This window comes from Gracilinanus agilis, chromosome 2 (assembly GCF_016433145.1).
Source record: "Gracilinanus agilis isolate LMUSP501 chromosome 2, AgileGrace, whole genome shotgun sequence".
In the NCBI taxonomy this organism is placed as follows: domain Eukaryota; kingdom Metazoa; phylum Chordata; class Mammalia; order Didelphimorphia; family Didelphidae; genus Gracilinanus; species Gracilinanus agilis.
The window spans coordinates 169,966,013-169,993,192 of NC_058131.1; the positions used below are offsets into that span (position 1 = coordinate 169,966,013).

The 27,180-nt window shown below is 41.4% G+C and overlaps 1 protein-coding gene across 1 annotated transcript in view; it reads right to left on the bottom strand.

Annotated features, from left to right (window-relative positions):
• Nucleotides 1-27,180, bottom strand: part of TACC1 (transforming acidic coiled-coil containing protein 1) — a 74,698-nt gene that overhangs the window by 31,719 nt on the left and 15,799 nt on the right. The window contains exon 3 of the mRNA XM_044659541.1: nucleotides 1,139-2,291. Within this exon, the coding sequence (XP_044515476.1) occupies nucleotides 1,139-2,291 (1,153 nt within the window). The remainder of the gene's footprint in view (nucleotides 1-1,138; nucleotides 2,292-27,180) is intronic.

A 27,180-nucleotide genomic window follows, 5' to 3' on the forward strand; every position in this document is an offset into this window, starting at 1 on the left:
AAAAAATAAATTTGAGGCATTTGTCTATATAACTAAAGATAAAATGTAATTCAAGTAGCTCTGGAACTTTTGGACATTTGAATGGTTTCTATGGTTGTCTAGCCCTTATGATTCCTGGATATTGCCACAACCTCCAGCCCTCTTCTATCATCATCTAGAGGTTTGAAGGGGTTGGAAGGAATCTCACAGCCCATGACTAGGTCACAAAGCACATCAGTGGCAGAACCAGGATTGTTTTGACTTTTAGCATAAGCCTTTCCTATCGTCCATTTTTCCCATTCAACTTCAAGATACACCAATGTTATATGTTTTTGCCCTGTGTTTCTAATTCTGACACTCACTTTCTATTTCTTAAGCCAACAGTCCAGCTTATCATCTCTGAAAAACAGGACAAAGGCACAAAATGTTGAAATGTGGAATGCTACATTTGGAGCTGTATTCTAAGACAGTGGATTATATATTCAAAGACTTTAATAGTTCAAAAGGTACTTACTTGCAAAGGAGAACTGAGGGAAGAAAATCTCACATCACATACAACTAAATAATTTGTAGCAAATCTTTCTGAGCTCAATTAATGGATCCATTTTCTGAACTATTACCTTAATCATTACTTATAAAAATGATACATCATGAAACCCCTATGCTATTGATTTGTAGACATTCCTGCATTGTGTTTTGTCTTTAGTTATGAAGACAAATGTCTTGACTTCAGATGAAACGTGTCTGGGGAATGATTCTGTGTAGGACTAGAAGAGTGCTATTATCTTCATCCTAGGTATTAAGCCAAGTGACCCCTGATGGATGATGCAGAGTTTCTGCAGCCTATCACCAGTGTTGCTTTAGACTATTAAAAAAAAAATAGAACAAAACACAAAAGACAAAAAAATTCATATAAAGCTATTACCTGCTCAAAAATAAAAGTGAAAGTTACCAAAAAATGCCTCTGGTGATTCTCATGTATAATAGCTAATCTTATGTGTTCGGCAAAGTAGTGAAAACTCTAGGCTAAAGCTCCAAGCATCCATCTCTGTCCCTTCCCCTACCTCCCAAGTTGATTAAGTGCCCAAAGTTCTTGCTGGCTGCAAGCCCCAGAAGCAGAGCAAAAAACAGAACTACCCCAGCACCCATCCTCACTCACGTTATCAAACGAGACTTTGCCTTGTTGGGGGAAGCTGTCCCTTTCTTCACCTCCTCACCCTGTACTTCATACAGCTGAGATTCTAAGATTTCATTAGCCTGATTACCATCTAAGGAGCAAAACTTAGCTGGCCCACAGTTGCTTAAGGTCTTCATAGGCTTAAAGGGATCCATGGAATCATCAAAATTATCTGAGTCAAAGTGATACGACCCCTTTGGGAAGGGTGGGGAGTTCTGCAAAGTGGAGCTGCTTCCAAAGGCATTAAAGCTCAGGTCATCCGACTGGTTGGTCTCTTGCTTAGAGGAGGCTTTTTGGACAGGAATTTCTTCTTCTGATAGGCCTGAAGGTTTTTCCAAAGCTTTGGCCACGGCTGGCTTGCTGACTCCATCTTTCTGTGCCCTCACAGCCAACTTGCTAACTAGCTTCCTGCCTCCAGAAGGTTTCCTAGGAAGGGGCTTCTTAACCCCAGTGCCCTCGAAGCCATCTGTGAAATCAAATTCCAGTTTCAAAGGTGAGCCCCTGGATTCTTCCAGCAACTCTACCCTTGAATCACTGGGATCTGCATTTGAAGAACTTAAGGTTTGCTTCACCGCAGAAGGAGAACTGGGGATCTTGGAACCTCCTAACATGAAAGGATTTATATTTTCATCAAGCTCATCTGGATTGAACTGATAGGATGCTTTGGGGATTGGGTGGTCCTCCACAATAGGATCAGTTTCTGAGGATTCTCCTCCAGTTGTTCTCATCCTTAGCAAGACTGGTTTGGGTTTCCGAAGCTTGCTTCTGCTGGACACTGACTCTGGAGGCAAGGTTTTGGCCTTCGACCCGGCATCCTTGGAAGCCTCTGGGGTGAGTCCCATATTGTCTTCTGTCACGGAGTTGTCTTGTACGGCTGCTGATTCATTAGAGGACAAATTCTGACCGGAAGTTGCAAGAACTGCAGGGATGTCTTCGGGCTTCTTAGCATCCAAAGGCGATGGCATCACTGAGGACGCTTGGTCAATTTCAAGGTCAGCTTCCGTACTAGCATGCTTGTCTGCCAGAGGGGCCAGGAGGTATGGTGGCGCCTCATTCTCAGAGGGCCTGGGACATGCCTTGTGGGAATGCTTTTCGGGTACTTCGGCGATGAGCTGTTCATCAAATTCCTGCAGTCCTGAAACAAAATACAAAAAGTAGCCTTTTAAATGTATATTAGCTCTCTGACATCAGTGAAGGTTTATGTATCACTTAAATGTCCCATTCTTTTTTTTTTCCCTTCAGAAAAGAATATTCAGAACATTCCTATGTAGTGAAGAATGTTATGTCATGGAGGTTGTCTTATAAGACAGGGTTGGAAGGAACCTTAGAAGTCCTACCTACTCCTTTTGCTGGGAGAAGGCCCAGAGAAATTAAGCAAACCTTTGTCTGAAGTGGCTCCAATGTGAGCATGTTTGTAGCAAGAGGACAGTGAGCACGTGATGATTTCCACACTACATGAATATTAAGAAAATCTATCATGGGCAACTGAGGAGTTCAACAAAGAGACCCATGAAGCATAATGTTAACATTTTTGCCAGCCCTAAAAGTCCTTTAAAAAACATTCTTTCTTCTCTTAAATAACACAAAGGCACATAACTGTCAAAAATAGTTTGCAGGAGCCGCTCCAGGATTTTAGGGCCATCAATTTTTATCTGAGCAGATTTGGAATAATGGATGTTTAAAAACACCAGCATTACACGGTCTACATACTTTTTTCACTTCATATTCTATTCATGTTTCAAAAACTGAAAAGCATACTCATTGCCCTTTCCACTCTAAACATCACAGCAAACTTAAGGAAAGAGATCAGAATGATGTTGGGGGCTGGGAGGTCAGAGAATACCACCAATAGCATGATCACAAACAAGAAATATTGATTTCTATTTCAGTATACCTTATGAATTACACTTGTTAGGGCATCTTCTCCAAGCTAGGTCAGGGTAATACACTGGTATTTACCTTTCCTTTTTGGTGATAATTTTCATACAAGTCAAATCTCTTTTTTGCTAGGCCTTTACTGGAGCAAAGTTGCATATCCCAATTCAGTATCAACTAAAGGAAATTAAATACTTTCTAAAACTTGCACAACATTTCCTCAAACAACAAATGTACCTGAGACTACCTGAGACTCCCCAAATACTATTCTAATACTTAGGAAATGAGAGGAAGGTAACATTAGGGTAGAAGAGTAAAGTGGACAAATTTCCATTGTCATGACCAACTCAGATCCCTGGTCCTACAAAGTCTAGTCACCATCACTGGAGCCACTTAACCCCTACCTAGATGTGGAAGCCAGTTCTCATGTAGGATAAACACGAGGATACAAGAATCCACTGTTTAGCTAACAGAATCACATTAATCTCATTATGAGGGTCATTTTTTAACCTTCATAGAACCATCAAGTTTTAGAGCTGGAAAGTAGGTGTCTCAGGCTGCCTAGTCTACTCTGGTTTCAGCAATTGGGATCGTGCTCCTTATGGCTATGGAACTAGATTAGTTCACTATCAACTTGGAAACATGTCCCCTAGTGTAGGGATCTGAATAAATAACTTGGATTAAAGGCATATTTAACATGGTTATAAAACGTGCAGATGACAAAAAGTTGGGAGGGAATGATAACACAATGGATAACAGAATCTAAAACAATCTTTAGGCCAATGTTGATATTAATATCATATGGAATTTAATAGGTTTAAATGTTTCAAATATGGGGGACTAGGAAATTATGGTACCATTAAAAGAAAAAGGGAAGATTCTTCAACTGATAAATGCTCAAAAGATATGATCAGGCAGTTAGAAATCCAACCTGTCAATAGCCATAAAAAAATTCTACAAAGATGAAACAAAGGTTCCATCTCACACTCATCAAAATGACAAAGGTGCCCCCAAAAGGGACAAAGACAAATGTTGGAGGGATTATAGGAAAACAAGGATACTAATACACTGTAATGTTAATTGAGTTGTAAACTGAATAGTCCAGCTACTCTGGAAAACAAAATTGGAACTATGCCCATATAGTCATTAAATTGTTCATACCTTTTGTCTAGCAGTACATTACTAGGCCCATATTTCAAAGATATTAAAGCAAGAGGGAAAAGATATTTTCCCCATAATTATAGTTCTTTTCCCAGTGACAAAGAACTGGAAACTAAGGAAGTGTCCATCAACTGCTAAACAAATGATATAGAAATATAATAGAATACTTTGGTGCTGTAAGAAATGGGCAAGGGAAGAGACTCAAAGAAAGCTGTGAAGACTTCTATGAATTGATGAGAGTGAAATGAGCAGAACCAGACAATTTATTTGATAACACTGTAAATTCAAACAACTTTGAAAGATCTAAGAACACTGATCAACACAATGACTAATCACAATTTCATGGAACTCTACCCAGAGAGGTGATAGATCCAGGGTTCAGAAGGAAACACATATGCTATTTGGACATGGCCAATGAAGGAATTTGTTTTGCATGATTATATATATTTGTTACAAAAATTTTGTATTCCCCCTTTTTTTTACCCAATGGGGGGTAAAAAGGGAGAAGAAGAAGAGGGAAGGAGACAGTGTTGTGGGGGATTAAATTTTTGTTCATTAAAAAATTAAATAAAAAAGTAAAAGATATCAGAAAGAATACCCTTGGGGGAAAAGATGATTCCCATATTCAATACGTTAAATTTGGGGGTTATTTGTAGAAAAAATTTTCAATCAGCAGTCATGTCCAAGCTGAGCTTGGAGCTTGAAAGAAAGGTCAGAGCAAGTTAGTACAATTAGGAACACAGACATAACGAACCCACCAATAATGGTTTTGAATTGCCAAAGGTCTGTATAATTAGAATCTGCTACTCAGGACTCCAATTCCCAGCATCCTATTTTAGAGATAAAGTTTGTGTGTGACCTCATCCCTCGCTCTTTCTTTGTGCGAATGCAGCTGGGAAAATTCTTTACTCAGGCTTTTACTTTTTGTCTTTTATTTCTTTTACTTCAAGTGATTATTAATAAAGCTTATAAAATATAATATTTGGTGTTATTGGATATTAATTTTAATCTTACAGGTTATAGTAATCAAGGAGAGGAACCATGGTATAGGGGATAGAAGAATGGTCCTAAGAGTCGAGAAGACTTGGGTTTAAGTTCTGCCTTTAAAACACATATAGCATTATGATTATTTATCAGTCATCTTCCATCTCAGTGCCCCAGATAACTCTAAATATAAATTTCTAAATTTTTTCACATTAAATTCTTCATTCCAATAGAATTACAGAGCAGGTCTAAAAATTAAAAAATTTAAATGTTCTGACATTGTCCCAGGCCTTCTTCTGTATAGGTCAAACACGAAAGGGGCTAATCTGTTTAAATAATTGTCCTATTTATTTTGGTTTGGTATTTTAATTGTCAAAAGTACTCTTGTGACTAAAAACTTCACTTGCAATATAATATTGAAATTCAGGACCCAGAAAGTCAAGAAGAAAGAAAGCTTTTAGATGTGAGACAGGAAGCTTATAATTTTTGAAAAACACATTTGCCTTAGGAGGTGAGGAGGGAGAGATGTGGGTGTGTGTGCTCTGGTCTGTTTGAATGTGTTGTGAGGAAGATTATTACTTAGTTATTAGCTTAGAATTAGTATTAGAAATTGGTGGAGATTCTGGGCAATATGAGAATATGATAACAGCAACCACTATGGTGTATGTTAGACTGTCAGAAAACAGCTTTTCCTTCAGTAAGGTGGGAAAAAGGTGAATTAGTATCCAGAAGGGAAATAACTGCTTCATCGTCCTCTGCTGGCTAGCCCACAATGGCATCTCATTTCAAGAAGGCAGGGAGTATGCAGAGAGAAAGACAACCAGGATGGTGGAGAGTCTGAAAACAAGTCACATGCTGAAGGACTTAGGGAATGCTTGAAGCTGAAGAAGTGTAAGTTTATTTGGGGCCATGATATTTGGGACAGTTAGGTGGAGAGAGCACTAGACTTGGAATTAGAAATTAATCTTCCCGGGTTTAAATCCAGCCTCAGACGATTATTAGTTCTGTGATGTCATGTAATCCTGTGTATGAATCTAATATAAATTGTGCCCCCTTGTTCCATTTGAAAACCCATTTCTGGTCAGTCTCAGTCCCATTCTTTAACTACCTATTGTGCTGGCAACAGGAAGGGGATGGCCCAAGTCCCCACTATGGGTGGCGGGTCAGAAAGTCAGGACTCGGACCCAGGTTGAGTTAAGCCTGTCCAACTAGAGTCCCAGGAAGGATAGCAAAAACTGGCTTCATAAGAAAGGAGACACAGAAATTGCACTCTCTCTTGCTGGACACTTGTCCCTCTCTCTCCCTTCTCTGGGGCATTTAACTCTTGGAGACACTGGCTTTTGCAGACACAGTCGTTTGCAGACAAGCTGAGGCAGAGTATAAAAAAGGCTGAAAATTAGGAGCAGCCAGGTGACTGTGATCTTTCTCTCTTTTTCTAACCTTTACTAATAAATAATTATAAATCAATACACAGTCTCCAGAGAACACCTGTTTGCCTCAGTTTCTCATCGATAAAATGAGCTGGAGAAGGAATGGCAAACCACATCAGAATCTTTGTCAAGAAAACCTCAAATAAGGTCACAAAGAGCAGAATACAACTGAACACAACTGCACAACAAAAATGACATCTGAGGTGATTTAATTTGGAAGATGACTGAAGCAGAGGCTGAGCAAGGACTAGTGTGCAGCAATCACAAGGAGTTACAGATATTGCTAACAATCAGGGTTGTACAAAAATAGAATGGGCTGCCTTGGGGGTACTGTGAGCTCCTTGTTAATGGCAGTGTTCAAGCACAGGCTAAAGAACCATTTTTCAGGGATGTTGAGGATGAGCCTGAGTGAAGTTGGGAGATTGCTTAGGTAATTTCCTTTTGGCTTTAAGATGTAGTGATAACAATAATAATTTATATAAAACTTCCAAGTTTTGCAAAAGGTTTTCCATATAGAAAGCAAAATAAACTTGCCCAAGGTTATACACAGGTAATAATGATAAAGACCAGGTATCTTTCCTAGAAAATCATTCTATCCAACCTCACTGCCAATATCTTCTCCATTGTAGTCTTACTCTTATCCTGAACTACATTCGTAGGAAATGTAGTCAGTATGAAAATAAAAGATAAGTATGGGAATTCTTATAAGACATAATAAGGCACCTCCTTCCAACCCTGACTTCTTTGCAGAAGTCCAGGGAGAGGTGGCTACTGGAATGGAACATCACGTACAATATAAGACTTTTTTGATATGTTGGTTAATGTTTTCTTAATTCTATATGCTTTGTTGCATGGCTCTCTGCAGGGAGATAATAAGCACACTAGGAATGTAGGTGATGTAAAAACAAATCAATAAAATGTATTTTTAAAAAGAACATGAAAAACAACCACAAGTCAAAAGTCTTCAGACCATTCACTGCTTTGGAAAAGACAATGATTTAAAGGATCCCATAGATTTAGAGATTGAGAATTTATAAATCCAGCCCAACACCCTAGTTTTATAAGGAAATGAGACCCCAAAGAAGTTGAAAAAACTGCCCAAGGGAGACGTACCTTCAGTAATAGCAACCAAAAGTGGCTGATTGGGAAAGTCTTTTAAAATTGCAAGTCTGAGACAATTTCTGGAATCCTCTTTCCCCCACCCCTGCCCCATTCCTAAAGAATATGTCTCTTGTGGGAAAGCTATAGAGAGAATTGGGGTTTGAGTGCTTGAATGACAATCTAGTAGAATGATCAGGCCCTGAAGAGCACTCCTAAACTCTGGAAAAAAGTGAATTAGATGAAAGAGCAAGTCCTAAAGGTTAAAGTGATCTTTTATTACACAGACACTTTTTGGTACAGGTGAGACCTCAGCAAGTTAACCTCAACCTCGGCAGGCAATGAAGACTTTAAGTTGCAAAGCAAGTTTGCATTCAGAGAAGTCCCTAAATACATCTGGTCCACACCCCCCCCCCCATGTATAAACATTCCTATATCCAATACAAAGAGCAAAATACACAGTTTTATGTAAGGAAAGGAAGTGATTTCTAAAAGGAAAATGTTGGAAGGAAATAGACAAATTTCCATGGGAAATATATGCCTTCCTACCACAAGATATTAAACGTTAAGAAAAAAAAACAACTCTAAGGAGCTCTTTCTGAAGTCAACGAAACCCCTATTTGCCCCCCATTCACTTGCATCAGGTTACATTCCTCTCCCAGACATGAGGAGAAAGCCAAAGTATCAGATACTAAGACTGTAATTTAAGGAACTACTAACATTATCCATCACATGCATGGTTTCAGTTTCAGCTGGACCTGACTTTGAATCCTTGCTCTGTCACTTAAAGAATGTTATTTTTTAGATGAGTCACTGAATTTCTCAGCCTCTGCTTCCTCTAACTTGTACTGTCTATCTCACCAGTTTGTAGAGAGACTCAAATGAGATAAAGTAAAAAGCAGGCTGGACAACCTGTAATATAACAATATAATTAATTTGTTAATAGGTACATGTCCACAGTGTTCATCCAGGTATTGCCGGAACCTTTCCCCCTGGAGTTTCCAGGAAAAATTAGCCAGTGAAAAGAGAAAGGGCTGATGGGGAGGGCTGTTTAGCTTATGGCACTCACCCCTAATTCAAGTGGCTTCAAGGAGGAAAAAAAAGACTCAAATCAGGTATTTGATTAAGCATACTTTTACTGCCTCTACCTGTTGGCATGTGTAGGATTGTGCCAGGTAGTGCCCAGCTCATTCACACAGGTAATGTAGCTCTGCTAGGTTACAAACCCAGGTTCTGATACCAAATCCTACCCCCTTCAAAATAATCCACTGACATCTAGGCAACACACAGTAGACTTTGGGTTATAAAGAATACAAATACAGGAAAGTCTCAGCTTTGCTATTCTTCTCTCTCACCCCCAGTGTTCAGAAGGATTTAAAGCCTCCTACTTTGCAGTTGGAAAGTCTTTTTAAAGGTCTGAAAACATCATTATGCAACTCACCCAAACTCAATTCTTCCCAGCCTGCCCTGCCCACTCTCTGCTCCCTTCCTCTACCCAACACACAGAGACTCCTTAATTTCCTAAAGGTCCTTTCCCTCAGAATTATGAAAGATTGAAAATGTGATGATTCTCCTGACTTTGGCAAATTTCTAACAAGCTCAGCAACACCTGAGATAGTCCTAACAGAAAGATAACTCTCCCTACCCTCCTCAACTCAGGTGGTTCTATTCCCAAGGGGATGCATTCAAAGCAAAAAGAGAAGGAAACCAAAAAGAGATGAATCTTTCCACTTGTCTACTTTCTGTTGGCTGTTCTTACTCAAAATACTTCCTCTGCCTTCAAGAACAACCTCTCCTAAAGTTAGTGAATAGGGATGTTACCCAATTAATGACTTTCTTTTTTAAAACAGCCAGTTGGGAATATATCATCTTATTTCTTGTCTTCAGGTAAGATTATTTTTATTTTGAAGAATAAAACAAGAATTATTAAATACTAAAAGAATAAAATGAGAATTATTCTTATGATAAAGAATAGAAGCACAGGATACTAAAACCTGTGGTTTCATAAAGTACCCTAACACTTCTTAATGAGAGACATTAGCTTGGCTGGCTTTCTAATTATTTGAAGATTTGCTCTGGGTACAAATAGAGGTTCACGCAAGCCTTTCCCAGCTCCATTACAGTAGACTGTGTAGCTTTTAATATTTCAGAAAAAAAAAATTCAGAATTCTTTTGACCTAGCTAGAAAACCAAAATTATGTGGGTCAGAGAGAAGACTAAACAGCAAATATAGCATATTGTATAATGTTTTCAAAAGTATGTACACTCTTCTCAAGAATGATTGGACTCTTGGGGGCAGCTGGGTAGCTCAGTGGATTGAGTCAGGCCCAGAGATGGGAGGTCCTGGTTCAAATCCAGCCTCAGACTCTTCCTAGCTGTGTGACCCTGGGCAAGTCACTTGACCCCCATTGCCCACCCTTACCACTCTTCCACCTAGGAACCAATACACAGAAATTAAGGGTTAAAAAAAAAAAAGAATGATTGAACTCTTATCTATATCCATCTCCCTTCCTGCTTCAGCTACTGTCAAGTTCCCTTTTCTTTTGGAGTCACTCAGTGCAATGAACAAAGTTTTGGTGACAAAGGATCAGAGACAGAGCTGGCAGGGCTGTCCGACAGGTGAGGAACCAGGTTTGGGGAAGGATGTGTCTTGCTCAGGGCCTCACAGGTGGCAGTTGCCATTACATGCCCTTCCTTCCCCCTTGCCTTGTCACACTGCCATCACACATGCTTCTCTCAGTCTCAGTTTCCTTATCTATATGAGGGGGATGACATTAATATCAGCTGCTTTGTGGGTAAAAAGTGTTGTGGGTAAAAGTGATATGCCATAAAAGTCTTAGAGAGTTGCACTAACCTGCTCAGACTCACAGAGCCCATTACATATGTCAGGCAGAGCTTGAACCCAGGTCAACTAATTCCCAAGCTAGGCCTCTGTCCATTGCCTTTTGTTAGCTAAAAAGGAATTATTTTTACCTCTACTTCAAGAGAAAGTAGGGAAAGTTAGTATACTTTAAGCCCTGGGCTGTGTGTGTGTGTGTGTGTGTGTGTGTGTGTGTCTGTCTGTCTGTCTGTCTGTCTGTCTGTCTGTCTGTCTGTCTATCAGATCTGTCTCTGACCTGAAAACCCAAGAACAATACTTCATCTTTGAATTAATAGACATTCTCTTTTGACACTCCTCTCTCCTTGCTCTCATTTATGAAATGATGGGGTTGGACCAGATTGTTTCTGAGGTCTGTTGATTCTAAATTCTTTCTACCTTTTCATGATTCCTTACTCTGCTTTAATAATTATTTATATTCTACTTCCTAACTGTGGGTATCCCTGAAGGTTCTGATCCTTTTCTTTCTGTACCATGGCTCCAATTACTATCTATGCATATGACATATAGTCTTTCTCCTGAGCACTAGATCCAAATGAACTTCTATTAAGCCTAAGCTCAACATGTCCACTAGGGAACTCATTCTATTCCCCCTGAACTTTCCCCTTTCCCAAACTTTCCAGTGTCTGCTTAAAGGTGCACATTTTCCATCACCTGGGTTTACAACCTCTAAGCCATCACTGACTCTTCCTGACTCCCAATTTTATGATTTCATCAACTCTTCTAGATTACCATAAGTCTAAAAAAAAAAAATTGGTCTCCTAGCTTCCAATCTCTTCCCTTTTTTCCAATTAATCCACACACTACCAAAATCACTTTCCTAAAAAACATCATTATCACCTTACCCTACTTATCTCCCTGCTTGAGAATCTCTGGTGGCTCCCTATAGCCGACAATGAAAGAGCAAAGGCTTATTTCATAGGAGGCTTTCATAAGAGGTGTTCGTTGTGTCTTCCAGTGATTCTGAATTTTTTTCCCCTTTGTATTTGTGTAACTAGCAACTTGCATAGTGCCTGGCACATTATAAGCATTCAATAAATGCCTGTGGACTTGAAAGAAAGAAGTTAATTCTACCCTAAAATGAAGATATCCCTGGGCAAGTTAGCACATTCAAATGAGTTATTTTTAGTGTGAAATAAGAGATCAGATAATGTCCTGAGTGTTTTGAATGGGGAGGGAAAGAATCTAAGGATCTGAATTAAGGACAGGAGACAGGAAGAGAGAGGGGCTGAGAGTTCTGCTCTCACTCACTTAAACCAGTTTTTCCTAAGGGTTCCAGCTTGGAACGTTACCAATATGCCCATGGCCTGTAGTTGCACAATGCTCAGGTAACATCAGTTATTAAAACCAGAAAGAAGAATTCTACTAATGGGGGCAAGCACCTGATCAATCAATAGGCCTTTAATAAGGAGCTACTATGGGCCAAGCCTTGGGCTAGGTACTATATATGCAAAAATGTAATAGTTTTTGCCCTCAAAGAGTTTACTGTTCTATAAAGGAATCATATCCAAGCATAAATAAACCCAAAATATCTACAAAGTAAATATACTGTTTGAGGTGGGAGGACCAGTCCCTGACCTTCTGAAAGAGGATACAATTTCTAAGAAGCAGAAGTAAGGAGGGAGGGCATTCCAGTCTAGAAAGAATAGAGAAGTACCAATAATAACATCCCATGGAAGGCTGGCCTATTGATCCCTACTGCTGCCACCATCAAAGCAATTAAATGGCAGCATCCTCTTTGGGCTCCAGATTACAACATACTAGCCCAGGGGTCAGCAACATATGGTTCTTTCTGCAGGAGCCATAAAGTCCATTTTTTTTCAGGCGCTGTTACAGGAGCCGCACTGTGAGCACTGTACGGCTCTCACGAAATTACATTTTAAAAAATGTGGCGTTTATGGCTCTCACGGCCAAAAAGGTTGCCGACCCCTGTACTACTAGTCATTTCATTACTATTATAAATTACAATGTATATATTAATATTAATTATATCAATGTATTATTAATGATTAAGAGCATTATCATAATAAACACCATTAAATTAGCTGACATTTGTATATTACTTTACGGTTTACAAAACATTTTACATATTATTTTATGTGAACACAATCCTGAATCAGGAGCTTTACAATAGTGTGCAGGATATCAGAGTGGAGATTATAGAATACTACTACTAACAACAAGAATTTATACTGCTTTCAAGTCTGCAAGGTGCTTTCATTCTCCTTTACAGATAGGTAGGTGAGCTATACTTACAGAATCCTAAAAGCCTGAAGTCTGACTTCCAGCTTTTTGTATTTACCTAACTCTATCCCCACACCAAATAGTGTCTATCTTCTGCTTCTACTCCCATCCGAACCCATCTTCAATGAAACTAGACCCTTTCTGGCAGGTCCAGACAGACTGCTCTCCTAGTAGCTTCCTGTGTCTCCAACAGGTTGTTCTACCACTTTTGGCACCCTTAACTGCAAATCCTTTCAAGTGGGGTCTGTGCCTGGGCATCTGGCCTAGGCTGGCTTCCACAGTTGTTCGAGTTAATAGTAGTAATTAAATTCAAATTCACTAGGTTCTCGTTCCCCTTAACTCCTTAGCAGTCATTTTTTTTCTTTCACACATTCCTGGTAACCAACTGCTCACTGATATGTGAACAATGCATTGGCCTCACATTGGGCAATTTCCTATCAGATCAACTTATTGACCATCACATTATCTTATGTTCAATGAAAATGTAGGTTAGGAGAATGGTCATTCTTGTCAACCAAAAGCCTAACCCTTAACTGGGGAGGAGGACTGAGTCATGATAGAGTAAAGGTTCTCAGATCTATCAGCTTAAAGTAGCTTATATTTCTAGAGTACTTGATGATTTCTTCATAACCACCATGAGGTAGTAGGTAGTGCAGATATCATGCCAACTGTACAGGAGAGGAAACTCAGGTTCTAGGCCACTGGGAAAGGAATTAGGGGATGGAGAGAGGGACAGATTACATTTTTTCCTAATAAACCAATTCATACCCTGAACTGGCCACTAAATGGTACACTGGATAGAGTGTTGGACCTAGAGTCAGGAAAACCTAAATAATAACACGTGACTTCCGATCAAGGGAAAGTCACTTAATTTTTCTTATCTCGAATTTCTCATCTGTAAAATGGGGCTAAACAGCAACTTCCTCTCAGGATTGTTTTGAGGATAAATGAGAAGAATATCTGTAAGTGTTTTGAAAACTATATAAATACTATTATTATATTCCAGAGTCACCTTACATAGAATCACTTAACCTGAGTCCATTTCTTTTTTTTACAATAAGTGATTTCCTTTTTAAAGCATAATTATTTATATTTTTTATATAACATAAACCTTAATGTTATGTTAATGTGTTGGTTTAATTCAGTGATATTCACCAGAAATGCTTTATCAGTTGGTTTTACAGTTTGTTACAGAGGTGGTTAGAGAAGATTTCATGTATCACAGAAACATATAGAAGAGGAATCAATAAAAGCTTTTAAAAAATATATTTACCAGAAATTCTCCCTTCTAGCCTCTGAGAAATCCCCATTTTTCCTTGCTCTCATCTGCCCTGAAGCTGGCTCCTTTTCTCACTATCTCCAACTTCACCTCTCCCTTCCCCGTCACCTTCTCAGAGAGAGATGTGTTTGTTAAAACTGTTGGGAAGTGAACTTCCCAAAAAAGTAGACTGCCGAGAGGAGAGAAAGGCATCAATAATTCTAAGGGTAATCCAGCTCTAAACCTAGGTCTGGGTCTCCATTTGAACTACCAAATCGGAGGGGAGGATCTTTTCATGTCACCACATTACTGTCTTCTTTTTCCTTTCTTCCTCTGAGACAAATCACTGCCTTCCTTTGAACCAGCACTAACCTTCAGAACTCAGCGCATCAAGGGGATTCTCAAAAGACGGACTATGAAGCTCCCTGTGCTCTGGGAGGGAAGGGCCTAGTCATGTTATACTTGAAAAAGAACTTTATAGGAAGGCCCAAAGAGCCCCTGGGAAGATGGAGATAAAAAAAATTGTCTTTGATACTGGGTTGGGGGCTACAGATAGAGGCCACAAAATGGTCATTCTTAGAGAAAGGCTGCAGGTAGCCCAGGTCAAAGTTGCACATGTCAAAGCTCCTGAATACCCAGAAAATGAATGGTGGTGGCAGGGGAGACATGAAATCAATTCAAAATTTTTCCTCAAACTTGATTCCAGTGTTAAAGAAGGGAAAGTTATCCTACCAATGCAAGAGAAATGGAAGTTTGTTTTAAAGGTAATCAAGGAATCTGGCCTCAAGACACTTTCTAGCTTGACTGTATGCAAGTGACAAGTCAATTAACCTTAACTGCCTAGTTCTTACCATTAGAACTGATGGTACTGATTCTAAGACAAAAGGAAGAGCTTAAAAACAGAGGCAATCGAGGTTAAATGACATGCCCGGGGTTACACAGCTGGGAAGCATCTGAATCAAGGTATAAACCCAGGACCTCCCATCCCTTGGCCTGACTTTCAGACCACTGACCCTAGCTGCCTCCTGCCCTGTTTTTAATTCAAAGTGCAATTTGGAAAAATCTAAAGTCCTGAAGATCTTAGGTCAAGCTTACCTTTGATGCCAGCTGGGATGGGGCAACCTAGGGTGCCAAAATTTAGTGGGCACTGAGACTATTTCCTGTCCACTAATAACTAGAAATGGAGTTTTGCATTTAGTTAGGAAGAATAATTAAGAGGAAGTGACTATTCCCCCTTCTCCCCTCTTCCCACCATGAATGCCTTTAAAAATGAATTTAAAGGTGGGTTTTATACTGCTTATCCCAGGTTCAAAAACTGTTAGTGAAGTTTCTATGAAAAGATGGAGGAAAGGGTGGGAATGGACAACCTTAATGTCCTTTCTAGCACAAAGAGTCTATGCTGTTTTTCCCAGAATAAAGAATTCTTCTTTCACAATGTGCTTTATATAGTATTTTCGATGTGTCACTCTTTAACTCTGGAGGGAGGTGTTAGGTCTCACATTCGGATCCATTTTGGGTTTTTCAGTTTCTCGTACAGAAGCCCACAACAGGCGTAAGTACCATACAGCAGAATGACATCACCTCTATTTTCCCTCTCTAATGCACTAGCCACATGGCCTCAGCACATTATTCTACAAAATCTGAGGGGGCAGGTTTACAAAGATTCCATACTTCAAAAAAAAAGGAACTAAATCAGCCCTAACTCTCACTTCCTGCTCTCTATGGCAGCTGAGGCTTACTGCTGAAACCTGAAGAAGCCCAGCTCGCAGGAGCGCCCGCCCCTCCGAAGTCCCAGAAAGGAAGTGGAAAATCAGTGAGGCAGAGTTAGGAACTGCTCAGGGAAATCAAATCACAGCAACAGAGCTGAGAGGGACCTCAGATGACAACAGGCCAAGCTCTGCATGGCATCCTGTCTGCAATGTCCCTGGTCATCCAGCCATTTCTGGAAGACTCCAATGACGAGGCTCTTATATGGGATAGAGTCCACTCGGGGACAGCTCTCATCTAGAGGGGGTAGCTAGGTCACCCAGTGAACAGAGCAGCAGACCTAGAAGTAAAGAAGACCTGAATTCAACTCCAGCATCAAACATTTAGTAGCTGGATGATCCTGTGCAAGTCACCTGATTCATTTTTATCATCTATAAAATGGGGATAATAATAGTGCCTCCCTCCCAGGCCTGTTGTGAGGATCAAATGAGATCATTTGTTGCATTTGGGATGCAAACAACACAGTACTGGCACCCAGTAGAAGCTTCACAAATGCTTATTCCCTCCCTCTCTTTTCCCCTTTTCTTTATTAGAACGCTCTTCCTTGTATTAAAGCCAAGCTTTCTCTTTTCTGGCTCAGGACACCCAGTTCTTGTCTCTTCAGGATCCTAGAGGCAGTGAGGTGCCACAGTGGACACAGCACTGGACCTGGAGTCAGGAAACCAAATCTGACCTCAGACACTAGGGTCATGTGAAGTCTGTTTAACATAGACATTAACAATCCAGAGCCTGGGTTCCTTGGACCTTTTCAGATAAAGACAGCTTGGCTCCACACCAAACAAGCTAATCCTACTCTGTACTGTGTGTGTGGCCTTCAGAGGCTCTGGGAAACTCTGTGTCCTCCCACCTGACTGGTGTCTAAGCTGGAGCAAGGAACGTCCCATCTCTGGGCCGCAGGCTTCTCATTTGTAAAAGGAGAGAGAGTTAAGAGATAATAGGGAAAAAGACTTGTGCAAAAATATTTATAGCTGCACTCTTTGTGGTGGCAAAAAAATTAGAAAATAAGGGGGTGTCCATCAATTGGGTAATGACTGAACAAATTGTGGTATCTGTTGGTGATGGAATATTATTGTGCTGAAAGGAATAATGAACTGGAGGAATTCCATGTGAACTGAATGACCTCCAGGAATTGATGCAGAGTGAAAGAAGCAGAGCCAGAAGAACATTGTACACAGAGACTGATACACTGTGGTAAAATTGAATGTAATGGACTTCTGTACTAGCAGCAATGCAATGACCCAATACAATTCTGAGGGACTTATGAGAAAGAATGCTATTCACATCCAGAAAAAGAACTGTGGGAGTAGAAACACAGAAGAAAAACATATGATTGATCACATGGCTCGATGGGGCTATGATTGGGGATGTGGACTCTTAAATTTAAATGATCACCCTAATGCAAATATTAATAATATGGAACTAGGTCTTAATCAAAGATACATGAAAAACCCAGTGGAACTGCTCATTGGCTACAGGAGGGGGAGGGAAAGAACATGAATCATGTAACCACGGAAAAATATTCCAAATTAATTAAATAAATAATTTTTTTTGCAGGGAGAAGGGAGAGAGGAACTTCCGAAAGAGTGTTAGACTTTCATTTCCTCTTTGAAGTCCCTGTAGATACCTCAAACCCAGTCTGTCCTAAGCAGAACTTAAGTCTCTTTCCATCTAAATCTTCCCCTCATGCAAAGCTCCCAATTCCTGCCAAGGTCACCTCTATCCTCCCAGGAACACGTTTTCCAGCTGGGTAGCATTCTTGATTCAACCTACTGAACCCAAGTCTTGTCATTTTATACATTCACAATTATTTCTCATCTAGGTCCCCCTTTTTTCCCTACTCCCAAAGGCACTGACCCCGTGCAAGTCCCTGTCACCTCCTGCCCAGACTATTGCATTAGTCATAGTCAACTGGCATGTCTAAAGTGCCTTCAGAGGTGTTTCAGTGGACAGAGCCAGGCTTACAGATGGGAGGTTCTAGATTCAAATCTGGTCTCAGACACTTCCTAGCTGTGTGACCCTGGGCAAGTCACTTAACCTCCATTACCTAGCCCTTAGTGCTCTTCTGCCTTGGAACCAGTACACAGTGTTGATTCTAAGATGGAAGGTAAAGGTTTAAAAAAAAATTCAAGTGCCCACCATGTAAGCCAGCTTCTGTGACAAGCAGCTCACAGGCTAAGGGGAAGATGACATGAAAGAACTCCATACAAATGAGACATAGCCAGGATAACCCCAGGTAGGTTCAGGGATGACACTAAGGGTGAGGAGGCAGAGACGAATCCAGGGACAGATAGACTGGTCTCTGGGTCTCAAGCCTCTCCTTTCTCCGGGTCATCCATCCCTCAGCTCCCTAAGCCGAGGTCCAAGCACCATTCCATGTTCCCTCTACATGTCCATACCTCCCTATGACCTAAGCCCAAAGGAAAACTGATGCTTGACCTCTAAAGCCTTCCCAGCCTGGCTCCCTCCTACCTTTTCCTTCTTACATCTTGCCCTGCCCCCCACCTGTGTGCTTTTCTTCTCAAACCCTGACCTTCTGCCTCAGAATGAAGAGAGGATAGGCTCAAACCCCCAGCCCCACCTCTGCAGGATGCCTCTCTCCAGGCCCAGATGGCGAGGCTAGCACCTTTCACCTGCCCTCCTCTTGTGGGGGTGGCTGGGTGGCACAGCAGACAAGAGCCATTATATTACTGTTATGTTACAAATAATGTATTTTATAAACGGTAACAAAAAATGAAATAAAACTAAAGCTATGACAAAAAAAAAAAAAAAAAAAAAGCAAAAGTACCTGCTCCAGCGCAGGGCAGGGCTGGAAGGATGTTGGCCTACATAGTTTGCATTCCCCGGCACCCTGGAGAGCTCACTTCACCCAGAAAACAACAAGCATTACTGAATGGAGCGTGAGGGGGGAGGTGAGTTAAGTCAGACATAAAACCATCTCTGGAGCATCCCTGTATTTTCCCTAAGGACTTGGGAAAAGATGCTCCAGGCATCTCAGCAGTGAAAAAAATTCTAGGCCCCACAGCCTGGTGCAAACAAGCCTATAAAAATACAAAACCAAACAAGTCATAAAGGCAATGGCCCTTCCCAAGTCCCTTTGGCTGTCTTAGTTTCCCAGGACCTATACGGAGGGCCTAGCAGGAGAGCAGGAGGGGTGGGCATGGAGGAAGGCAGTCCTGGCTCCCAAGCACCCAAATGCAGAAATCTGGATTCTAGAAGGAAACAATAGCAAGGCCCTCTGGGAAGTGCTAAATTTTGGAGTCAAAGGAGTTCAAACTCTATCTCTGGAACTTACCTCCTTCATGATGGCTCCTTCCCTTTAACCTCTCTGGGCCTCTAAATTCCTCATCTGTAAAATGAGGGAATTGGACTAAACTTCTACTCTACTTTTCCAGCTCTCTGTGATTCTATGATGAATTTAGGGGACTGAAGACAAGATTGGAGCATGAAGGAGTCATTTCAAACATAAGCTTCAGGCTGGTGTTCTGGGCTCCTCTGCCTCAAAGAAAAGCAGAAGGAATGGCTAAGAAACACTGTGGCTAGCGCAGCAGGCCTGGGGTTCTGGATATGGAAAACCTGGTGTCAGGGACCCCGGGCAAATCAGGGAACCCCAACTGGGGAGTTCTTACTGCTCTTCTGCCTTAGAATCCATTGATTCTAAGAGAGAGTTAGAGAGGAAGGACAGGCCACATCTTTGGAAGCCAAAAATTATCCACATCAGAAGGGCAGGAACCTGGAGTCCGGAAATACAAGTCCTGGGCCTAGCTGGAGGCTTTGTCCTTTCTGTTCTCTCCCCTCCCTCCAAATGCACTAATTAATTATGGATAGGAATCTCTCTTCCTTATTAAGAGGATGCACATAATGCCAGTCAGGAAGAAAGGGTGCAGCCCAGATTGGCTTAACATGCTTCAAGTTCCAAAAAGGGGAGAATTGCCCCTCACTCAGGATGTTTCCTCTATCAATCAGCAGAAAAACAAGGAGAAAGCACCCACTGCCTTCGGGTCTGACTTTTCTACTGTCAACCTTTTGATGTTAAAGCAATAGTATTTATGAAGGGCTCCCTATGGGCCAGGCACTGTGACAAGCACTTTGCAATGACTACCTCATCTGATCCTCCCAACAATCCAGGGAGGGAGGCATTATTATCCCCTTTTTATAGATAAGAAAAATAGAGAAAAACAGACATCAAGGGACTTATCCAAGGTCACACAGCTAATGTGTGAGACCAGTTTTAAAGCCCCTTCTCCCTGAGTCCAGGACCCAGACAGCACTCTTTGCACTGGTCCCCTAGATAAGCAAAAAAAGGGCAGTTCCTGCCCTCAAGGAGCTTCCATTCTAAAGAGAGTGGGGAAAAGCCCACAGAGTTCAAACGTGTTGCTGCCACAAGACTATTCTATCTGCCTCATCAGACATAATTAGGGCAAGCCAGCTGCCCACATCCAATGCCAAGTAAAGGGGATGGGGGGAGATGCAGAGAGATGAGCCTCCAGAGCCCACAGGGGTCTCCATTAATTAACATCCTTCCACCAGGCCTGTGGCTGGGCCCTGGAAGGCTTCCCAGACCTCGAGGCGCCTGTTCAGGGAGGATCCAAGAGGGTTGTGGCCAGGAAGGGCGAAGCTTTATGCTAACAGTCCCCAAAGGGTAGATCTGATCCCTAAGAAGGTTCCCACAAGATGATATCAAAGGTCTCTTCAATACTTAAGTAGGCTTGGAAGAGCCTCTTCTCCACCTTCCTTTGGATCCAGATCATGTAACCCCTGGGCTTGACATGTAATAAAGGTTTCATAAATGTTTGTTCACTGACTGACTACAACCTGGTCCCCCCCTCCCCTGCTAGTCCAGCCTTCCATGCTCCTGCCACTTGTTCTGCTCAATGGGGGCATGGCTTGGTCTAGTAGGACAAGCTCTGGGTTTGGGGCAGCTGGGTGGCTCAGTAGACAGAGTCAGGCCTAGAGATGGGAAGTCCTGAGTTCAAATCTGACCTCAGACACTTCCTAGCTGTGTGATCCTGGACAAGTCACTTAACCCCCATGGCCTAGTCCTTACTGCTCTTCTGCCTTGGAATCAATACATAGTATTGATTCTATGAGGGAAGGTAAGGGTTTAAAAAAAGAAGTCCTGGGTTCAAATTTTGGCTCTCACACTACCTGTGTAACTCTGAGGAAATTATTTAACCTCTCTGGGCCTCAGTTTCTTCATCTGTACAAAAAGGAGGTTGAACTAGATGATCTTCCAGGTGTTTGCCTATACTAGTATAAAATTATGCCACTAGACTCTCACACAGGTCACCATTTCTGTCTTTGTGACCATATTAGGATTTTCTTGGCAAAGATACTGGAGCAGTTTGTCATTACTTTCTCTAATTCGTTTGAAAGATGAAGAATCTGAGCCATTTGTTCAGGGTCCCACAGCTAGGAAGTGTCTGAGGTCATACTGGAAGTGGGGAAGAAAAGTCTTCCTGTCTCAAGGCCCAGGGCTCCATCCCCTGCCCTGGGGCATGCCAGGGCAGCACTTTATCTGCTCCTTCATCTCCTACAACTCTCTGACTGGCCCACTCACTCAAAATAAGAAAATCACCAACCCTGTGATGCCTACATTTCTGAGTGCAATCATTTCAGTAAGGGGCAACAGTGCTGATTTTCCAAGCTGAATAATATTTATTTAAAAATATGGTCAGATGATCAACTATAATAGACTTAGCTACTAAACAGCAATCCAATGATCCAAGACAATTCTGAGGGACTTGTGACAAGGAATGCTCTCCATCTCCAGAGAAAGAAAACTGTTGGAGTGGGAATCCGGATGAAAGCATAAGGTTTTTCACTTGTTTATTTGGGAATATGATTTGGGGTTTTGTTTTTATAAGATTATTCTCTAACTATAAGATTAGGTTTTTTTGTTTTGTTTTGTTTGTTTTTTTAAACCCTTAACTTCTGTGTATTGGCTCCTAGGTGGTGTGTAAATAGAATAGCCAGATCCTATTAATAGTCAAAAATCTACCCAACCCAGGCGTGCTAATGATGTCACTCCCACCTCCCTTAGTGGGGAGGGGAGACGAGTTACCCACACTTGACAATAAGTAACAAATCAAGAATAAGGGACTGCCCTTTGGGCAGTCCAAATCAATGTAGAAACTGCCATTTGTCCATTTGAATTAGAGGTGGACCACAGGAAGTGATGAAAGACACATTCTCTTTAAGTAAGTTAGTGAACTTCCTGTAGAGTGAGTTGTCGTCTGGAACTGGAAGAAGAAGCATCTCCTGAGACCACAGACAGATTACACTCTGTATTGTCACGTGGTAAGTTAGGCTGGCTTCCTTGGCCTAGTGGGCCAATTCTAAACTCTGCCTATCCGGCTGTTGGGCCTTGCGGCTTACAGCTTCATTTATTTAGTCTTCTAACCTCCCTCTTCTCTTTATCCCTACTCACCTTCCTGATTGTAAATAAACTCCTCAACCCGATGCTGACTTGGGTCTGATTTAATTACGGAATCAACCTGAAGTGTTGATTCCTGGCGGCCACATAATTTTAATATATAAATATAATAACTAAATTTTAATTCTTACAGTGGAAGAGTGGTAAGGATGGGCAATGGAGGTCAAGTGACTTGCCCAGGGTCACACAGCTGGGAAGTGTCTGAGGCCGGATTTTAACCTAGAACCTCCCATCTCTAGGCCTGACTCTCAATCCACTGAGCTACCCAGATGCCCCCTATAAGATTAGGTTTTGAGTGATAGTACATGTCAGTGGAATTGCTTGTCAACTCCAGGAAGGGGGAAGGAGGGAGATAACATGGATCATGTAACCTTGAAAAACTTTATATAAATTTATATATAAATTTATTACTGAAATTTAAAAAAAGGAAAATTTTTTTAAAAAATATGGTCAGAAGCAAGCATCCATCCCTGCATCTCACCCACCTGCATCATATCACCCACTCCAAGTGAGTCATAGGTGAAAGTGAGAGTAATGGTCCTTGCATTATCTGACAATTGTGCCCTTCATTTTATGATCTTTCATAATTAAATACTTTAGAATTTCAAGTCTCTCTCACATCACCAGGATGGGTTTTTCACCCATCACTAGAGATCACAATCCCTCAAGGATTCGGTAAATGGTTTTTAAAGGTTACAATGAAAATGGTCCTCCCTCCTGTCTTTGCAGACATGAGGCATTATGGATGTTTTCGAAAAGATGCTTATGCTCCCATGGATTCAGTTATTATCTCTATGCTGAGGATTCTGCAATCTGCTCCTCCAGCCTCTGTGATCTAACTTCTCCTGCTGACCTCTAATCTCCCATCACCAACTGCCTTTCTTTTTTTAAAAATTTCAATCCATTAAGTTTTTTTTTTTTTTAAACCCTTAACTTTCGGTGTATTGTCTCATAGGTGGAAGAGTGGTAAGGGTGGGCAATGGGGGTCAAGTGACTTGCCCAGGGTCACACAGCTGGGAAGTGGCTGAGGCCGGATTTGAACCCAGGACCTTCTGTCTCTAGGCCTGACTCTCAATCCACTGAGCTACCCAGCTGCCCCCTAATTCATTAAGTTTTTTAATGATTTTACTATATTCTACAGACGAAGTACAAAAATATTATCCAAAATGCTACTAAGATACAATACTTAATATAGAAATTTTCTAGCACTGACAATACTAATACTGGATGTCCCATAGACATCTTAAATTCATCATGTCTAGAATGGAACTCATTAACTAATCCTCCCCTCTTCCGAACCTCCCCTATTATTACTGTTCAAGGAACTCTCCTCCCAGGCTCAAAACTTAGGGCATCATTCCCTAGGTCTGTCTTACTCTCTCACATCCAATCTGTCACCAGGGCCTGTGGTTTTTACCTTCTAACATCCACGTTACTAACTGCTTGGGCTCAGGCCCTCTGGACTATTCCATTAACCTGATGGTCGCTTCAAGGCTCTCCCCATTCCAATACATCTCCTCTACTGACCTTTAAAAAAAGTGATCATCCTAAAGTATAGGTCTGACCATGTCATAAACCCCAGGAGGGCACATTTTAAGTAAAAACATAAAGAGATTTATTTGGCAAAGGCCTTTGTAGCCCGCCCTCTCCCCACCTTCTCAGCCAGGATTCTGAGATCCAGAGGCACTGGCTTCTCAGATAGACTGGAACACATTACTCCATGTCTCGGCTCTGGTCATTCCCTCTGCCTGGAGCCTGTGTGCTCTTCATCTCTGCCTCCTGGCTTTCAAGTCTTAAAAGCCCACCTTCCAGCAGAAGCCCTTCCTGACACCCCTTAATTTCAGCACCTTCCCTCTGTGGATCATCTCCAATTTACCCCATAGGTTGCCTGTTTGCCCCTACTCTTATGCCCATTTTCTCTCCCACTTGTCTGTGAGCTCCTTGAGGGCAGGGAATGTCTTCTGCTCTTTGTACACCCAGCACTTAGCATGCTGCCTGGGGCAAAGAGCAGGAACTTAATATTGACTGAATGACTTTGCTAGTCTGATCCCCCCCCCCCCCCATTTAGCTTATTGGAGGAGATAGAATGTTGAAAAATGAAGGTGACACAAAACTATAGAAGATACCAATAAGAACAGTAGATTTAAAAAAAAAAAAACCTCTTGCTAAAAAAAAGTAATTCCTTATGGCTGCCCTAGTAACAAGACCCTGTGCCACTGGGCTAGGCTGGTTGGCCCCTGGACAAGAGCTATGCAATCTGTCAAACAAAAACTCTTCTGAACCTGGGGGATGGGGGGGGGGGGGCGGTGTGAGGGTGCTGCTGGTGCTTAGGTTCCTCCCCCCAAGCATAGTTTGAAAGAGCACAGGGATAAATTCCATACCCCAAAAGGATAAGGGAAGATGATGCATTAAAAGAGAAGCAAGCCATTTGTAAATCCAGCATACAAGATTAAATTGACATTTAACTCCCTTTTAAATGATGCTGCATACTTCTACATCTCAACTGTCCCACATTTCTGCAAAGTAGCTTAGACTTTTATATCATAACAATAGGAAATGTCATGTCTGGGTTAAACAAAAATTAAGACTACTTTATTTTTTTTTTTTAAGTATCTGGCTGATTTCCCCACCATTTCAAATCCTGTCTCTAACCATTCAGAATTGAATAATCTTGTAAGGACTGATCTCTTATTTTAACAGATGAAGAAACTTAAGAGCTTCCAGAGGAAAAGTGACTTACCTAAGGTCATGCTGCTAGCTAGTACAGAGGTAGGGTTAGAGAGCAGGCCTCCAGATGATCAATCAGTACAAGGATCTTTCCTAGCCCAGAACAGGTTATTGTGCTGCCTGCCTCCTTCCTTCCCTGACCCCATTTCAGGAAGACTTCAAGGTCTGAACTGTTTTCAAAATAATATTAAGTATGTCCTACCTATATTCACTAAGTCAGTGAATCAGAAAGGGAACATGGGAACAGTACAGCAGTTCTCAAACTTCTTGGTCCTAGGTCCCCTTTATATTCTTTAAGAATTACTACAGATGACATTGTACTCAGAAGTAAAACACTGTGGAACAATCCAATGTAATGGATTTTGCTACTAGTGGCTCCTGAAGGACTTATGTAAAAGAATATTATCCGCATTGAGATAAAGAACTATGGGAGTAGAAATTCAAAAGCAAACATATGACATCACTTATCACATGTATATATGGGTATGTGATTTGGTGTTTAGGCTTTAAAAAATCCCTCTATAGAAAAAAATGAATAAGGAAATAATATTAAGTGACAACAATTTGTATAATCCAGTGGAACTTGTCTGCTCTGGGAGGGGGGGAGGGAAAAAGAAAATGAATCATGTCAACAGGAAAATATTTTAAAATAAAAAAATTTAATTAAAAAATTAAAAAGAATTACTACAGACAGGGTCGCTCAGTGGCTAGAGAGCCAAGTCCAGAGACTGAGTTCAAATCTGGCCTCAGACTCTTCTTGCTGTGTGCCTATGGGTTCTTCTGCCTTGGAAACAATACACAGTTTTGATTCAGATATGGAAGGTAAGGGTTTTAAAAAAAAGTATTATGGACTGCCCAAGGAGCTTTGGATCATGTAGGTCAGGCCTATTAATATTTGTGGTATTAGAAATAAAACACCTTAGTATTATTTGAAAACAGTTTAGACCTTGCAGACTCCCAGAAAGGGGAATAGGGAGGGAATAAGGCTTTAGAGAGCACCTCCCATGTGTCCCATACTGTGATCATCTCTTATAAATATTAATTCATTTGATCCTCACAACAACCCAGTGGGGTAGATGCTGCCGTACCCACTTTGCACTGAGGACACTGACGCTGAGTGCCCTGATCAGGATCACACAGCTAGTAAGATGTCTATGGCCATTCAGTGACCCAGAGCTTCCCTGATTCCATAGCCCCAGTTTACGGGGTCCCAGGAGTCTGGGCTTAGAAGACCTGGGGTTCTGATACCTATTCAACTATGTTACCTTGGAAAAGTCACTGAAGTTCTCTGCGCTTCACTTCTTCAGTTACAAAGTGAAGGGGCTGGAATCGATGAACGCCTGAGTCCTGAGCCTCTCTCAATCTATGAGAGCCCAAGAACAAGCCTTTTCTAAGCAGAGGCCTCAGAGACAAAAAAAAAAAAAAAAAAAAAAAAAATCCCTCACCTCTGGGAGCTACATTTACTAAGGAGAATATGCACATACACTAAGCTCAAGTAAGATAATTACAAGATAAATAAATACAAGGCAAGGGAGGATGGAGGGCAGCTGAAGAAAGGCTTCATGCAGAAGGGGGCCCAGAGTAGAACTGAGGAAAATAAAGATTCTAAGAAGTAGAGGTAAGGATAGAGAATATCAGGCATGGGAGAACAACTAGTACAAAGGCAAGGAGATGGGAAATAAAACATTATAAGAAGGCCAATCCTGCTGAATCAAGGAGTGAGGGAAGGAATAATGAATAATAAGGCTGAAAAGGTTGATTGGGAGTCAGCTGGGTGGCTCCATGGATTGAGAGCCAGGCCCAGAGTCAGGAGGTCCTAGGTTCAAATCTGGCCTCAGACACTTCCTATCTGTGTGACCCTGGGCAAGTCACTTAACCCCCATTGCCTAGTCCTTACCACTCTTCTGCCTTGGAACCAATACACAGTATTGATTCTAAGATGGAAGAGAAGGGATTTTTATAACTGGGGAGGGAGGGAGAGGAGAGAGAGAAGGGAGGAGGTAGGTTTGGTTGGAGTCAGGTTGTGAAAGGTTTTAAAGACCTATGATAGTTACTTAGGTTACTGAGGAAACATTGTTTCCAGGAGGGGGAGGGGAGTCCCGGCAACGCCTTTACCATCACTGCCCTTTAGAACCATTAGGATGTATTAATGGGGAAATCACTTCTCTG